Source organism: Aythya ferina (assembly GCF_964211825.1).
Source record: "Aythya ferina genome assembly, chromosome: 11".
NCBI lineage: Eukaryota > Metazoa > Chordata > Aves > Anseriformes > Anatidae > Aythya > Aythya ferina.
This window is the reverse complement of record NC_140307.1, coordinates 8,158,313-8,175,852: the sequence shown is the minus strand read 5'-3', so window position 1 is coordinate 8,175,852 and position 17,540 is coordinate 8,158,313. Positions and strand designations below refer to the sequence as shown.

At 46.4% G+C, this 17,540-nt stretch overlaps 1 protein-coding gene across 2 annotated transcripts in view; it reads right to left on the bottom strand.

Moving 5' to 3' along the window:
- Positions 1-17,540, bottom strand: part of FANCI (FA complementation group I) — a gene marked incomplete at its 5' end in the record, with an annotated part of 24,684 nt that extends 7,144 nt beyond the window's left edge. For both annotated transcript variants that reach the window (XM_084532655.1, XM_084532656.1), the window contains 26 exons: positions 442-558; positions 1,038-1,114; positions 1,469-1,632; positions 2,919-3,098; positions 3,515-3,679; positions 4,079-4,200; positions 4,296-4,478; positions 5,309-5,410; positions 6,673-6,741; positions 7,844-7,966; positions 8,307-8,421; positions 9,342-9,412; positions 10,089-10,219; positions 10,757-10,844; positions 11,425-11,605; positions 12,595-12,731; positions 13,222-13,314; positions 13,566-13,698; positions 13,876-13,961; positions 14,892-15,015; positions 15,339-15,380; positions 15,956-16,013; positions 16,092-16,248; positions 16,629-16,759; positions 17,284-17,356; positions 17,445-17,540. In XM_084532655.1, the coding sequence (XP_084388781.1) occupies positions 442-558; positions 1,038-1,114; positions 1,469-1,632; positions 2,919-3,098; positions 3,515-3,679; positions 4,079-4,200; positions 4,296-4,478; positions 5,309-5,410; positions 6,673-6,741; positions 7,844-7,966; positions 8,307-8,421; positions 9,342-9,412; positions 10,089-10,219; positions 10,757-10,844; positions 11,425-11,605; positions 12,595-12,731; positions 13,222-13,314; positions 13,566-13,698; positions 13,876-13,961; positions 14,892-15,015; positions 15,339-15,380; positions 15,956-16,013; positions 16,092-16,248; positions 16,629-16,759; positions 17,284-17,356; positions 17,445-17,540 (3,018 nt within the window). The remainder of the gene's footprint in view (positions 1-441; positions 559-1,037; positions 1,115-1,468; positions 1,633-2,918; positions 3,099-3,514; positions 3,680-4,078; positions 4,201-4,295; positions 4,479-5,308; positions 5,411-6,672; positions 6,742-7,843; positions 7,967-8,306; positions 8,422-9,341; positions 9,413-10,088; positions 10,220-10,756; positions 10,845-11,424; positions 11,606-12,594; positions 12,732-13,221; positions 13,315-13,565; positions 13,699-13,875; positions 13,962-14,891; positions 15,016-15,338; positions 15,381-15,955; positions 16,014-16,091; positions 16,249-16,628; positions 16,760-17,283; positions 17,357-17,444) is intronic.

Here is a 17,540-nt window from a genome sequence, read left to right as displayed (position 1 = left end):
TGCACGGAATAAATTAGGCACTCAGCCAATCCGTTCTGAAAAGCTGTATTTGGACTAGTCACAAATCTGCTGGCCTTTTTTGGCTTTACTCCCATGTGGAAGCCAAACCACACCTAGGCTCTATCAGGGGTTGCTTCTCATGGAAACAAACAGTTTGGGCTCCAGATGCCCAAAGGCAGCATCAGAACGTGCAAGGGGGAGGGTGGGAAAGTAACTTGTTCTTAACTGTTCTTGCAGGCATTTGACAAGATAATGCTTGACAGCTTACTAAAACTGTCGGTTTGACACGGTCTGGTCTGCAGGAGAAGGCTAGAACATGAACACACACACACGTCAAAGTCCAGATCAAAGCCCTCAGATATCAACTCAATCTGGTAACGTTCTCCCCACACCTATGATTGCTACACACATCCTCACCACCCCAAGAAGGTTTTGAAGTACCTGCTGAGATGTTGGGTCCAGGAGTTTGGACAAAGTGGAGAGAACGGTGACAAGTAACTGCGTTTCCTTGGAGTTGAAGTCATCTTCAGCACTGCTGAACTGGTTCACCAGAGATCTCTGATCATGGGGAGGAAGGACAGAGACACTGAGCTCGCATGCTTGTTGCGGGGACGTTTTAAGAAGTAAATAATCAGAAGTTGCAGCATATAAAGGAATTTGCAACGTTCAAGAATGAAAAAAAATATAAAGAGAGGAATCTTCTAAGGAGCACACACTGATTTTTTTTTTTTTTTGAGTGCTTACTCTGAGGTCCACTTTTGATTCAGTGTGACTTCTGCAACTTACTCAGGTATGTTTTGTGCTGCATTGCAGGACCTTAGAGCTCTCTGAATACATGTGCACTTCAATCCTGCCCTGCACACTGCCCTGAAGAAGCCTTCCTTAAGGATCAGAAACTTTTCTGAACAGCCAATGACTCACAGTGTCAGAGTTGCTAGTGTATACTTGATTCTGTGGTCAAGCAATAGAGAACTAACAGCATTTTCTGCCAGAATTACAAGTGCTTTGGAACACTTGCAGCACACAGTGGTACTTACCTGAAACTGTCGGATCTGGAAGGCAGCTTTCTCTGTGACATTAATATCCGCTGCTTCTGCGTCACCATCAGTAGTATCTGGCAGACAGAGAGGTGCAGAAAAGAGCTAAATGCCAAGAGCAGAACACAGGATTTATTTCCGAAAGTAGGAAAGACTGAAACTGCTCACAGCTAGGGAAGGAATACAGACTGTAAACCTGTGGTGAGCACAAAAACACGCTAAAGGCAAACCTCAAATAGAACACTGTATCAGACCCCAACTATCCTCTGCTGACAGACTGATGGCAGGTAAACGTATCTCGGAACTGGCATGAAAATCCATGGCTACTGAACTCTCCTTGCTACTGAGGGACAATGACTGGACCCCTCTAGCGATGGATAAAGAATAAACGTGGGCTGAACATGAAGGCTAGCATTGTACCACATGCCTACCCAGGGCTTGTAGAAACTGGGGGATCCTAGCAGCATACAGCTGCTGCACCGTGTTGAAGATCCGCAGACAACCTTCCAAGCACAGCAGGGAAATGCTTTTGCCCTTCTTCTTCCCGGACTCTTCGACAACAGTGGGAATTGAAGTGTACCTCCAAAGCAGGACCCTAGGGGATGGGAGAGGAGTTGACATCACACGCTCCTGTAAAGCTGGCTGCACAGTGCAAGAGCCTAGAACATGGCTAATCACAGAATCTTTGGTTCATATTTTTAATATAACTAAATTGGAAGGTCTTTTTCTTATAAGAGCAGGGCGAAGAGATCCACTTTAAAGAAGACTGTTTCAATGTGAGCAGAACAGCCACGGCTTTCTGCCTGCACAGCTAAATAACTTAATCCTTCCCACATGCCAAGGGACCTTCCAACCCCAAGTCCATTTTTAAGGACTCCTTTCTTTCAGGCAGTTTTTCTTCTGTCTCAGACTACCCAAACACTGACCACTGGTGTCAAATCTGTCAATGACAAGAGCAGCTCATCTCCTGGCAGTCTAAATTTGTGAAATGTCAGCTATCTCCATAGGGCTCTATATAAATAAAATCAGAAAGGTAAATGCAGGCAAAGCAAAGTGAAAAGCTTCGAAGAAAGCTAAATTGTTTGGCCTAGAGGAGACATTTCTATTTGCAGGCAAACACCTTTTTCCTGCCCCTCCAACTGTTCTTGTTCCCTTTCTTATTCTCTCTCCTTTCTTCTCATTAGTTCTCTCTGCTGTGTAGATGAACTTGCTCTATTTCCATATCCAATCACGCAAACATGTACCTCATATTTAGCTCCAATGACTGCAACAAAAATAGTTTCATCTATGGGATGAGACAAAATATACAGGTAATTTGGTTTTTTGTGCTCTCTGCTGAGAAGGATCTGAAGCAACCACTTGCACATACGACCCAGATCCTAAAAGACATTTAGTTGCTTAATATTCTCAGATTTCCAAAAGATTAGATGCCTGAGTATCTTCAAACACCTTGCAAACATCCTAAAAAAAACATGTTTTCTGAATCTGGTGTCCCTCTTATACCTGTTTTACAGTGAAGTGAATTTTAATTTCATAGTTTTCCAGAGGCCTCAAGAATCTAGCCTGTAACCATGCTACCTCCCCTGTGACTCTAAGTGATGAACCAAAAGTCAGAAAGAGGATTAAAATGAGAGTTTGATGTTGTTTGGTTCTTCCAGACTAAAGTAAAAAGTTAAGAGTTGTATCACTCACTCTGGCACCGAAACCATAGTTGCTCCACTTGATTTCTCGGGAGGAAAGAAAGGCAACAATCTAATTCCAGTGATAACAACCGTTTCAGTTACAGACTGCATTCTTCTTTCAAAACCATGAGAATCTAAACTCCCCAAAATGCATTGCTGCTTTTCAGGGCTGATGACTGCACGTTCCACAGTGACTCACCGTGTGATTTTGCAGAGGTTCTGAAACATCTTCTCAGGATTTTGTCCGTCTGGTCCATCGGTTTGTCCCGTCTCCTCCAGCTGCTGCACCTTCTGCAGCGCTACGCTGACAGCATAGCGCAAGAACTCCGTGTTGGAGCGCAGAACTGCCAGGCTCTCCTCGTGGCTTTGGGCATCGTCCCTGAAGAATCAAGAGCACTGTCAGGGAATTGAGGATGCACTGAAAAAAGCACAGGGATGGCCTATCAGCACTGCGTCTCTTCACACCAGAGCTCTAGTCACAAGCAATACACTGTATAGAACAGAACTCTCACAACACCTACTCCTTGCTTTCAGTTTGCCACATTAAATTCAAGATCTAAATATCCATTTACACAAAAAAAAATCACTAGCTGAATCCAGGGTGGAAAAGACCCTTTGTCTGGAAAAGACACATGATGCTGCTCTCCAGACAATAAATGCTGTTACAGAGGCTTCGTACAGACATGAAAACGTCTGTATGGTTTACACAGTGCACAAGATCAGCCAGCATGCAGACACCACGGAAGCAGCTTGTGAGCAGGCCTGAAAGCTACTCCAGATGGGACAGCTTCTCACCTGAACAGAGCTGTGAGCAGAGTAGATACAAAACCCATGGACAGGAAGCTCCGTGCAATTTTGTTGCCCAAGGCAGATTTGTTCTTTCCGGCTTTCTCCCTCAGGATTTCAGAGAGTTTGTTGTAACAGGTAAACAGGCCTAGGACATCCTCAAACTTGTTCTTACTGCAATAAAGTAAAGGAAAGCATTAGAGGAGAATTTAGAGGAGAAACTCCAGTCTTAAGGTTCCCCATTCAAAGCTTCAGCTGCCAAATTACACAGACACCTTCTAGATGATGAAACTATGACATGACATCTCCCTGACAGTGTAAGCCTCATCCACTCCTTCTTGACCTGCCCTTTTACAAAATGTTATATCACAGCTCCCACAACACATGACATTCAGAAGACACTCCCAAGGTTCTGTGAATATCTGTGCCACAAGGCACATACACTCAGAAAACATCACTCTGACTCTGCATTGGGACTATTATCCTCTGCTTGCAGAGTCTGTGTCCTGCACTCCGAAAAGCAAGGCACAGCAGAGCACAGCTAGTGCCAGAGGGTAAGATTTGATGTTTTACCTGAAATTCCCTATGTTGAAATTGTACTCAATCAGAACCTCACAAATTCCCATCACCTGGATGGCATAGATGTTATTCTTTACACCAACACCAGAAGACAGAGAGAAATCTGCTGATTTATCCTAAGAGGTAGAGGAAACAAGTGAAAGAATCATTTCAAAACCTGACAAGAACTCAGTGTCTTCTGTCACTGAGTCAAACTGAAAATCTGATTTACCAGTTCAAAGTCTTCCAGCTCACTCTTGATCATCCGTCGTGTGACAGATTCTAGCATCTCCTCAAAGTTTTGCTCAAATCCCACATCCTCCTCCTCCTCATCGTCATCTTCAGCTCCTTGGCATAAACGCACAGTGCTCTTATACCAGGCTAGACAGTGCTGGATACAGCAGAGCAGATGGGCCTGAAGGAAGCAGCCACACAGTCACAATCAGCCTTCTAGAAAGAGACTGCTGTCAGATGAGGACAGCCCGTTCAACGTCACAGGCTGGACCATTATAGCTTGATGCAAAGAACCAGAGGTGCCTTCAGAGGTTCATGTCAGTCTCCAGAATACGCCTAATTCCCAGAAGAGGCTTTCTGTAACCCTACACGCAGTTAAAGAGTTCTAGCCTCAGACAATATTGTCTGTGTGAGCTTGCCCACACAGGATGTACAGACTTAGCTCCCACAACCCAGCTACTCTAACTGTTGGAGGAGACGGAGAGGGAATTTCCAAGAGGGCCCTCACTGCAGCTGAAGTGTCTGCTCCCTTCTTGGGTGTGCTACTGCAGCACAGCATGGAAGCTTCCTTAGGGAAAAACAAAGCAATGAATTGGAATTTGTTCCCTTGGAAATCCCATGAATTGAGATCTCATCTGCAACAATATCAAAGGAACGAGATCAAAGGGCAGGCTCTTCCCCCACATCACACACTGCACGACTATTTTATGCAGAATTAAGTTGAAGGAAGAAAAATAACAGAGTGAGCTCAACAGAAGATAACAGAACACGACACCACTCCTTGTGCATTTTTCACCCAGGTCCCCCAAACCACTTTGCTAACAGAGCTCTGATAGATAGCCTCAGGCAGGGGTGAAACACCCAGCTCTATTGTCATTAAAAGAATAGCTCCAAGCTAGGAGAAATACAAGGTATTGAAGAAATACGAGGTATTCAGCTCATGTAGCAGCACAACTAAAATCCTATGGAACAGATGAACTCGCAGCTGTGGCCAGCCAATACAGCTCTTACCAGTGGTTCCTGCAGAAAGATTTGATCTCCTTGAGCCATAATACAACCCTCAAGTTTCAGTGGAGGCAGGAGGTCTGGCTGGGGCAAGTAATATTGTTTTATCTGCCACACAAAACACGAAATAAAAATAACCAGTTACTTAGTAACTGAGCCTCTTGAGTTGTTTGAATACAGAATACGATAATCTTTTATCTCCATTCTACAAAGGAGAAACCAGCACCATGGTAATGGGACCATACACGTAACTCAGCCCCACCATCTGCTCTGCTAGTAATTAAAATCCCCTCTCCAGTTGCTCTCGTGCCTCTCAGCTAAAAGGCCAGGTCACTGCGCTGAAACAAGTCTACCTGACCACTTCCTGTTGTGTTCCTTCAACACGCAATGCCACTTGTGTTTCACCTGCAGTGTTACCCACCCTTTAAACAGCGAGGAAAAGGAACTCTTCCTGTTGCCCCACCTCAATACTGAACGCTTGGCCCTGGTATAACATCCGGCTTCCTGGCCCAAGGATGCAGGCAGATCTGGAAGCTACACTTGGCTCTACAACAAACCTGTGACAGACCGTGCTTGCACCAGGTCCTTGCCATCCAGCACAGCACGTGAAGGAGGTATGCTCCAAGTACTGATGTAGGAACAGAAGCAAATAGGGAAAGTTTGGCATGTAATGATGCTATAAAATGGTACCCCGTTTGCACCAAATTCCCATCAATCGCCTTCTGCTACCCAAAAGCTGCCTTGGTTCTGTTCTTGTTCCCTTCTCAGACCCTATACCGGTATGGGAAAGCTGGAATTAGTCAGCATGAACTCTATGGATGATTAAAGGGAAGAAAATTACTTGTCTCAAAGAAAGCACAGCCTGTCCAATGGATTGAGGAAATGTGATTGTCTTGTTGCCATGAGCAACGCCGTTGGGGGATGAGTTAATCCTCCTAGATCCTACAAGGACTTGGGTACTCTCCCTATGGGAGGACAGCAATAATAATTACATATCCTTGGGGATGCATGGGAGGCTGACTGCTGTGCACTGCTAAGGAACGGGGAGCACACAAAACACTTCTCTGGGCATCAACTCCAAGATGCTGCAAGAAGTGTCAAGGATTGTAAAGGGCTCCACGAGATCATTTCTCTTCCATCCTGTGTCCTGAGACAGGATATGAACCAGTTTCCACAGATGTTTACCTAGTCTGCTTTCTCAATATAGCAGGGATTCAAACACCTCTCTGTAGAAGTGCCGCAGCACTTACACGTCTTGTGAGTGCGTGGGAGAACTATTTTCCTGATATTTAACCTAAATTGCTTGCTGTGCTGGTCGCAGTGCGGAATTCTTCGTGTCTCTGCAGCCATGTCACAGAGCAGTGCTTTACCTGGGACAAGAGCGTTTCCATTATAGAGCTGGCCAGCTGGGAGTTCCTGCGAAGGACATCATAGAAACCCTGAAGACAGGAAGGAAAGACAACTTGGCTTACTTGACAAAGAAAATACACCATATGCAAAAGAAGTTTGCGTCACAAGACAGAAATGACCCTTTAGCACCAACCATGAGCAAATAACAATGTGCTCAGTGTAGAACCCCATACCTGGCAAAGCAAAGACTCAACAGAAAGAAGGTATGAATCAGAAAGAGCATATATTTCCTTGCAGGAGCCCTCTCACAAGCTGTATCTCCCTAGCAGCAGTGGCATCAAGCCCAGAGTGACTTTCATTGCTATTTAACACCAGCACTAGATCCAACTTCAAACTGTGAAATCCTGCATCAAAGGCAAAACAAGTCAGTGGGGAAACCGTAGGAGGCAAAAATCCTTTAGACTGAGAAATCTCAGTGGATGGATAAAACAAGCACAAGTCCTATAGCAACACTGAAAAACACATACAAAACTTGCAGCTCACTAAAGGTCAGTCCAACCAAGTCAGGAAGGAAACAAAATCTCTCTCATCTGAACAGTTTAACTTCTCTCAGGCTGGTACCCCACAGTTACTCAGATGTGAACCCACAAATTGCTCTGTACACCAGGCTCGTTGTCGTGAGAAATCTTAGAGAAAAACAAACCTTTAAAGGAGGCTGCAAAAGGATAGGAGAAAAAACAGGTCCCCGATGCAATCTTTAAGGAAGTTTCCCCACACTCTCCAAGCAGGGCTTTCTTTGGAGCCCGGCGTTAGCAGAGCTGCACTGCTTCCATCCGATGCCTGCCATAACACTGCTCCCCACTGGGCATCAAGCATGCTTCCCATTTCCTTGGCCACGCCAAAGGAAGAGAGACTTTGATGTCTACTCTTAAGCAATGCATGAGACAAGGAAAATACATTAGCATGCCTTTGGGCTTATGATGGCCCAAAATAAAAAGCAGCAGGATTGAAAAAAGAAATATATTTTTTTATCCAGTGTCTGGTATCAGTACGTGTCCCAAGAAGAACATAACTGAGACGATGGGTCATTTTCTACAATAACGTAATCATTATTTACCTGGGGCTACAGCAGAACCAGACTACAGCAGAGCTACTGACTGTTTAAAAGGAGGCCAGAGAAACCATGTTTACCTCATATAACATGAGTCGGACATCCGCTTGCTGGCTCAAACATCGCCTCAGGCTGCCCAGGATTTCGAGGCAGAAGGCCTCATTAGCTGCAGAATTATAGCAGGCATGAACATCTGCCTGGACCTGAGATGGAATATTAGTCACGTTATACCGGTTACAGCTCTCAAATAGCACAGAAGCAAGGTGAAAAGGGGCCTGACCCCTAAACAGTCACTGAAATAGTCATGAAATAAGCATGCTGCCAGGCAGCGTGCTGTAAGAGATAATGACTCCGAGAAACTCCATCCCCAGACCAGCTTGTCTTTGCATGCTGCATTTCCAAAAGTTCCGCTTCCAGGACTAACCCTTACTCAAGCTGTATCTCCATTTTGGGGAAACACACCACTCTGAGTTGTTTCAAACTGTGCGTGTTAGATGCAAGACTGTCACATACCTGCACCAGAGCCTGCAGAGCAGCACTCACCTGAGTGGCACCAATGGCCTGGCTGCACTGGGAAGAAGTCAAGCTGCCCAGAATCTTAAAATTTCGTAACAGAAGCAAAAAGCCAGCAACTGCAGCTTTACGAGCATCGAGCTGCCTGTGAGTCAGGGAGAGAAAAGAGAAGCATAAGGAATAAAAAGCAAGAACAACATAAGAACAACTCAGTGATGAAAAAAGGTCCACAAAAACACAGTGCCTGGGCCCACTGGCTCTGTATTCCCCAAGAGGGCAACACAGCCCCAAGCAGTTAAGAGGCTGGGAGCTTGCTGGGAACTCCTTTACTTTACACTCCCAGCATTTTATTTCCTTTCTGCCCTTCCAGTGCTCACACTGAGGGAGAGCCCCAGACACAAGCATTAAACATCCCTTGAAAACTGGAATAGGAGTGTCTCGCAGAGCTCATCTCAGAGATGCAAAATTCCTCAAAAAAAAAAAAGCTATTTTGCTTTGCTCACTGAAACCCCCAGATCTTTCCCCAAGACCAAGTCCCTTGCCTTGAATAATAATGCTGAATTATGAATTCTGTTTTCATAACCAGGCAGCCACTGCCCCACAGAACCCAGTCTACGATCACAGCATTATGAAGACAGCAGGATGTATTTATTGCTCAAAGCATTACCAAGACAACAAGCCTGCTTCTCTACCATTTTGTAAGAGATCAGAATGCTGAGATGCCACCTTCCCCCTGAGTCAGTGGTTCCTTCTGGACTCTCCCTAGCATCTGGATGTACTCATTTGTAGAGAGCATAGGATTGGTTTTAATTTTGCCTTCTTGTTTGGAGTTCCCAAAAACTTTCTGAATTTCCAAAGACCTTTCATGTGGGGGTTGGGATCTCTCAGCAGGTAGAGCTCTGACTGTACTGCAGCCCTAAGGCCGAAGGGACAGATGTCACCATTAATTACTGGAAGAACACAGTAAGACGACTCATAGCCAAAGCAAACAAAAAATTCTTCTGCTCCAAAAAATACAGATATGAGTTGCAGAAATCTTTTCAAAGAATCCCCTTCCCAGCTTACCTGGAAAAGATAGCTTTTTGGAGAACAAGTATCAGGGAGTCCCTCACTGACATGCTGACTTTGAGCAGGGGCTGGAAAGGAAAATATACTTTGGAGAGAAAAGCACTAAGGCATGCCAAGCCCTTGGTGCATATGAGCTCATCTTCCTCAGGCCCATCTGGCCCTGCATTTCCAATACTGTCATCAGTACAGTAGGGAAACCAAAACGTGTCAAAATAGCGTATTATAAAATTAAACCCAGAGAGCTGTAGCAGCAGGACACCTTAGCAGGTTAGTGAGGACACAGTGTGAGGGTTTGGGAAATGACTGCTATAACCAGTTTGAGCTAAACAGGGAGAAGTTGAACCCCAGGGCAATATCTCAGCCCAGCCAAAGAGAAACACTGACATGGAGCTTGGAAGGATTAAAAAAAAAAAAAAAAACAAAAACACAACAATGATAGCTACAGCTGTTGATCTGGACCCATATACCTAGGTTTCTATGTCGTGGAGCATCTGGGACTCTTTCAGATGAAAGGTCAGCACAGAGCAGTTCCAGCACCGTTCCAAACGGCACCATGTTTTTTGCTAGAGGGCACATGCATACCCATGCTTGAAGAACAGTTCCATGCTACATTGAACAACCTACAGCAGAGCATTAAGGCTTATTTTACAAGAAAGGTTATTAGATCATGCATGTAATTGTGGCCTGGAGCTATCGCTGGAACTAAACTAACAAGGGCATTTATGGAGAAATGCTAAGCCTTACCTGCACTGCCCGGAGGAGCCCTTGCACTGTGTCAATGGGCAGAAAAGATAAATTGTCAAAGGTCTCTGTGACTCTGGAGGATGAATTCTGAAGCACAAGAGGAGCGGACACAACAATATTGGACAGCAAGTCTGAAAAATAAAATGACAAAAGGAGCAGCTGCTGCCAAGGGGCCAAGTCTATATTAGGAAAGAGCAAAAGATTTCTGTAGGGTTAACAATTACAGAACAATCAAAGCCCTTCCATTCCTTGGAGAAGTCATAATAGGATGAGCATTGATAATCTGCGCTCTACAGCAGGCACAAAGCGCAACATGCTCACAGCCTGGCTGCAGGGCCTCACCCCACCAGAGGGCACTAAGGTATAAGAGAAGAGGCTGCAGCACAGGCATCAGCAGCCCCAGGGACTCCCAGGCACCTACCCATGGCTGACAGGAAGGCAAGACCAGGAACTGATGGCCACCACCTTTCTGTGCGTCAGCCATTCCACGGCAACCGCCTGAAAACATTTTTCACCTGCGACAAACGCAAGGTGATCCGAGGCTGGCACCTCAGTGAGAAGCAACAAGAGATTTTCCTGGCTTCGGGTCACCTCAGCAGGAACTTAGCTTCAGAGAAGCTATGTTCTGAAGTGTTCAGAGCTGGACACAATTCTCTCTTTCCTGTTACCTATGAAGTGGCTGACGGGAGATGCTGCTTTTGTGAGGACTCTGTTCAGGACCTGCTCAAGAATATCACTTCTGATGGGCTCATGGACCTGAAATGACAGACAACAACAAATAAAATCAAAATCTACACAAACTTAAGACATTCCTGTACACCAGAACACAGGCATTGTCCTGCACAAAGCAAATCCATCCAAATCTAAAGGCTAAATTGGGACTGGTTGTCAGAAGTCCCTTTTTCAGTTAAATTCAGACAGGCTGATTCAGGTTTCATCCCAGTCCAATCAGAACCAGCCCATCAGCGAGGCACACACGGTACACGTGAAACATAATGGGGTCAAATTGTCTGTGGGATGCAAATTTACCACTTCAGTGAAGATGCTGGTTTCAATCCCACATCTGTCACATTTTCTTTGTACCTCTGAATTTCTCTACCTTCTCTGCAGTCTCTCTTGTGTAACAGTGCTTACACAAGTAGCATGCTAGACGGAACAGATTAGGATCGGGTCTTTATGAAGATGACCTCTTCCTGCTGGACAGGGACAAAAAGGAAACCAAATCCTGTCTGTGAAGTGCTCATGATGGATACTGTAGGCAAGGTTTTGACACCATTCACCAAGAGAAAATAGGAAGAGATTCCCCCTGCAAAGAACTCTCCAAACCATACGCTACCTTAAATGTTTCCAGCAGGATACTTGCTCCCAGTCTGCAAGCCTGCTGGGCTGGCGTTTTTGAAAGGCCAAAATTGGTCTCAGCAGCTTTCCCTCCAAAGGGCTTTTTTGGTTCATACGATTCCATTAGGCTGAAGCCGAGATCCACCAGGCCCTGAGTAACATGGTCCCAGCCAAATGCACTGGGGAAAACATTAAACAGATCAGAAAAGAAACAACCTAGTCACAGAAAACATTTAGATTAGAGCAGTCAGTATTAAAATCCTCCAGTCATTCCAGATGCAGAGCAGCAGCAAGAGGTGCTTGTTCACCCCAGGGAAGGTACCATCCCTCTCAGCCCTGTGACTATCTTTAGGTTGAGGAGCAGGTGCTCAGCCCACACATTTTGCATTCCTGGCTCTCCAGCCATCAGACTTCTTTTCCAATCCAAAGGTTTCCTTCCTATGGGAAGTGTGCACTCAATCTCATCTCAGCGTGACACTGGGCTGCAGCCTGGATGCACGGATCCTACAGATCCTGAGTCTTCAAGACACAGAAGAAGGCAGAAGAGGAATGCCTCACATCAAACTAAAGGACAACTGATGACAGATCACAGATATCCCACAGGATGTTTAAAGGACTAACCATGTGGAGGGAAGTAAACACAGAACCTATCACTCATCCCTTGATCAGAACACAAACTACAGCAGGCAGCATGACTCATACCATCAGTTTCTTTCCTAGCAAGAAACAGACAGGGTTCTGATCGGTTTAGTCCTGTGTACCACCAGATGCTGAGATTTGGGGTGGAGGAGGCACATTTATACATCTAAATTTGTTTGTTTGTTTAAATTCACCAGTAGAAAACTGTGATAGAATCATAGCATCAAAAAAAGTTGGGGTTGGAAGGGATCTTAAAGATTATCCAATTCCAACTCCCCTGCTATGAGCAGGGGCACATTCCACTAGACCAGGTTGCTCAAAGCCCCATCCAACCAGGCCTTAAACACTTCCAGGGTTGGGGCATCCACAGCTTCTCTGGGCAAAAAGATAGAACCTTTGGATTTTGACATTGTTCCCTGCTAGTAACAGGTCAGCAGGAAACATGTGATCCCAGAGCATTCCAGCAAGGCTGGAACACTCTCCCTCCCCAAGCCTGCTGAGTGTTTTGCAGCGCACAGCAACAACTCACCTATTTTTCACCACCTCCAGAATCACAGCTGTTATATCATATTGCTGAGGAAACAAGTCCTGCAGAAACTTGGAGGCCTGCAGGAACTGCAGGTCCTTGCAGCTTCTCGTGATTGATGTTTTCAAGAAATCAAATATCTGGAACATAAAATCACTGAGCATGAGGAAATAATCTTTGAAATGGGATCTGTATAATCTTGGGCACGTTCCAGTACAAGCACCAGGCAGAACACAAGTCTCAGTACAACCTGCCAAAAACCTTAACTCACTTCTTTCTCAGGACAAATACACCAACCTCATTAAGTGTCCCAGAGAAGGTAACTTGCTGCCAGATGCACTTCAGGTGTCTACCACAGAGCCAAAACGTTAGAGAAGGAAGACAATGCCTTTCTTCTCACCCTACAACATTTGGCCCACAGGAAATACGATTCTGTAAAATTCTGATATTGTTCTGAAGTCTTTTATAGTGTTTGGTAAACTACAGGGTACTGATGATCTGCCTCCCCACCAGCATCCCAAAGCCACTTTTAATCTGATTCTGATGAGACATTGATCTAACTCTTCTTCCCTTCTCACACCAGGCTGTGTGCACTGCCACTGAAGTTCTCTGTACATCTATCACACGTACCTGCTCTTGCAGTCTGTGTTTTACTGCAACCGACAGCAAAAGAGCCACACTGAAGGGACACAGAGCTTTACCGGGGTCCTTCTGTTGCTCAGTCTAGAAAATAGTAAGCAATAGTTAGAAAGCACGCTAGCTTCAACCGCAGCATCCCACAAATCCAACTATCAAGCTGCTATCACACTGCTGCTGTGGCACAGATGGGAACACGTCTCTTTCCACGTAACACTTCATGAAATCATAAAATGGCCATAAAAATGATTAAATCCCTTCTAAAGATAACCAGTATTGATTTTAAAAGCTCTGCTTCAACACCGTCAAGAACAGCGCCTGTTCCATCTCTGTCATACCTTCAGATGTTTGATTAACTCCTCGCCTAGGTCCTGATCCAGGTTGATAACAGAAATGATATGGAGAATGACAGTGCCTTCCACGTGGCGGAGCTGGTCTAGGGGCACCGTGGCTACCTCAAGGTCCACTGATCTGTAAGGTTTACCAGATTAAAAAAAAAAAGAGCCATCCAATGCCACAAATTATGTCTTAGGCATCAGGGAGTATGCACTTGTACAAGGCCTGTCACATTCAAGAGTACCAGGCAGGACAAGGGTGAGTGTAAGTACCCAGGTTGTAAAGAAAGGGGATGACAGAGAGAGAACTTACTGCGGAACCTTCTGTTCTTCCTTCAGTCTCTTGTCCAACTGATTGAAAAAACTGATGATTCCTTCCAAAACAGTCTTCCTACTGCCCTGCAAGAAAGGACATTACATTATGCAACTGCGTGGTCTGCAAGATCCCGGGGAGCTACCCTCTATTCCCACAGCAATTACAAATGTCACGGTATCCTTTATGTCCCTTCATAAATTGCTGAGGTGCTGGAAGGCTCCTGCACTGCTCGCTTCCAGATGAAATGACGAACGATGACTTTAGTTTGTCCCCTTCTTTTGACCGCACTTATTGAAGAGTTGCAGAAGCTGCACCTCTCACAGTTTTTTGTTTTGTTCCAAGTCGTTATTAATTGGAAAGGATCCTTTATATTATAATCAATTAGGAAGGTTTTCAAACTCCTAACTTCATATATATATGATCACATTTTGGCCAGTGGACACCAACGACCTCCTGTAACACATGGGTAATTCACTTTTGTCTGGACCATTTTGGCAGGTACTCAGTCACAAACAGAGCAAGAGCCAGATCGCTCTGACGAAGGGCAGATATGTCGCTGGCAGCCTCCGCTTGCAGGATGAGACAGGAGGGGAGACATTTCCAGTACCAGTCACAGTACAACCCAGAAGTTATACTGCACGAGGCAATATTACACTAGAGGCGAGCAGGCCACTAAGAGTGAGCAGACCCACGCTTAAGAATACTGAAAACAATCCACTCTGCTGTCCCCTGGGTCTGAGCTCATCCCTTATTTCCCAAAGGTTCCCTGCTACAGTTCCCCATAAAAGAACAAGCTTATGTCTTCCTCTGAGCATTCAGCTTCTTCAGGCTAGAGGGAGATAGAGGAAAAAAGCAAAACAAAACAAAGCTGATGATGTCCTGCTGCATCCTGCTCCCCACAGCAGATTGGGAGCGATCAAAACCCCTTCCAAAATCCAGCCTGTAGCTCAGCTTGTGTATATTTTTTCCTGTGATGCATGCTCAGAAGGAGGCCACCTCCCATGAGCTTTTACCTTAGCAGAAAGCAGCAGCAGCTGATAGACCAGGGGGGGAATTTCCTGCAGGTCTAATTTGGAGAACATCCTAAGGACCTTTTCCACCACAAACTGCAGCTCCTCTCCCGACAGTGGAATATCCCTGTTGGGCCGAAGACACAGCCTCATCATTTTCATGTATTTCCTTCAGAATCCCCCAGTAGTTTCAATCCATAACTAGACAAAGAGTTCACAGACAGGCAGCAAGCTCCCAAAGCTCTCAGCAGAACAGAGATCACCCAATCCCCAAGCACTGTCCCAGGACACTGTTCAATCCGGACATTCACTGACCGAAACACCCACGGGGTGATGACACCTGCTATGCTCAGACACTTTGCACTTTCCCCAAAGTACCTGTGAGATGGGACATGGAGATGACTGCAGCACAAGAAAGCATTGGTGCTTGCTGAAGGAAAGAAGAATTACCTGAACATGTTGGCAAGATGTATCACGCTCTGAGGGTCCCACCTGACAAAACAAAAGTTTGCCAGGAAACTGAGTGGAAGCAGAATTATTGTTTATCCCTTGATTCAGTTTCCCTGTTTGTTACTTCCTGATATTAACGTCAGAAGCCAAACTTCCAACCTGAAATCACCACTGTCACCCAAATTACCCAGACTTAAAATGGTTCCAAACTGCCCTGGCCCCCACAACAACAAACATCAAGAAAGGAATAAAAACAAACACTTCCTGAGACCAACTCACACAACACTGTTACAAGACCTGGCAACAGGCTGTTCCTTTGCCTTTCCAGCCAGGGAGGACACTGTCACAGAGGGCACAGATTCAAAGACAACAGAACAGGACACAGACAGAGCCATCCAACTCGCCACCACGTCCTTCTCAAAGCACAACACGAAGCACACTGTTTTGACACATAACTAAGGGGACGACAGGGCTGTGGACACATCTAACTGCAGATTTAGCTCTCGCCACACCTCTGGGGTGTCACAGGGATTTCTGTAAAAAGCCCAAACAGGACTAGGCCCTGGCTGAGTTTTTACCAAGCTAACGCAGAGCGGAGCTGGCCGAGAGGTACGTACTTGCTGGAGCAAAGAGTATTTATCAGCTGTTTCTTAAACTCTTCCCCATTCAGTTCACCTAAGAAAGCAAAAGTCTTTTAGGTGTACGCTCCAGAGGGAGAGAGGAGAGGCTGGCAGAAGGAGAAGAGAAAGTTACCTTTCCCATAAGCCAGGCTCTCCTTTGAGCTGGCCAATGCAGTAAGAACAGTGGAAAACAGCTCCAAGGATTTCCCATTAGACAGGCTGCCGCCCTTAACAACATCAACAAACAGCGTGGCGAGCTCAGCCAACGCGGGGCCTGGCAGCTGGCGAACCTGGGAGAAGATGGAATAACGTGAAAGAGCCTGGGGCAGGCACAGGAGCACTCCTCATACACGTTCCCACAGTCACCAAACACCAGAAAAGGACAACATTTCTCACAGTGCAGGGCGTCTAAAGGGAGAGTTCACCCCAAGACCTCTATCCCACACTGTCTTGGACAGAACAGAGCAGCTAATCAAGTGAAGGCAATTACGATTTTGGAGCCTAGGTCCAGATATCCAAAGAAAATCATGTTTACACACATGGCAAGTTCCAAGACCCGCTTAGTCCAGGGCAGATCCACAGCTCATTTATCTCAGTGGTGAAGCACTCGGTGTACTTGCTAGGGGATAGGCGGCAGGCCTCAGGAGAGCCAGCCCGAAGGAGCTCCTACCTCCAGCATCAGCAGCCCGATGATTTCAGACGCCTTGCTCAAGTGCAGATCCCCTGACTCCACCAGCGGGACGCAGTGCTTGTACACCTGCAGCCTCCTGAGAACGCCACTTGGCTGGGAACACGGGGAGCCTTATAATGAGAAAACAAAGTAAGATGAGGAATGGAAACAAGGTTATACAAATAACAACGCCTTACTAAACAGGAAATTTGCAGGGCTAAACCGTCACTCAGCTGCAGCTCCCCATTTTGTATATCTGACAACACAGATAAAAACAGAGCACAGGAAATGAGAATCTCTTGGATAAAACTGCCGAAACACTCAGCCCTCTTATCACACTCTGGTTCTGCCAACCTGCCCTCCAGGCTCGGCAAGTGGCAGCATTTTGAGGTGAACCACTTGGGAACTGAGCTTCAGCAGCCAGCAGGTGAAACACACCTATGTGCTAGCAAAAGTCAAGCCAATAAAGAATACGGTCACCAAAACCGTGTTACTCCAGCTCCCTTTTCACTGCATAATTACTTCGTGGTCTCACATCCCGCTTACACCCGCCTGGCTCTCCCCAGAGGCGCCCCTCACAGCCCGTGCTGCTGCCCACCGCCCTCACCCAGCTCACCGTGCCCTCCCCCGGGGACCCAGCCCCGCCACCACCCACCTCTGAAGATCCCCCTCAGCAGCGCCGCCGTCTCCCTGCCCCTCAGGGCCTGCTTCGTCACCATCTCGCCCAGCTGCAACGAGAAGGCCAAGCTGCCAGGCGCCGCCAGGAGAGCCCCCGGCTCGGGGGTGAGGGGTTACGGGGGACCCACGACCGCGCACCTCGCCCTCCCCCAGGCCCTGCAGGGCCTCCTGGAGCCGCTCGGGGCCCTCCTCGGCCGCCAGCGCCAGGACGCGCTGCGCCATGGCCGCCGCCAT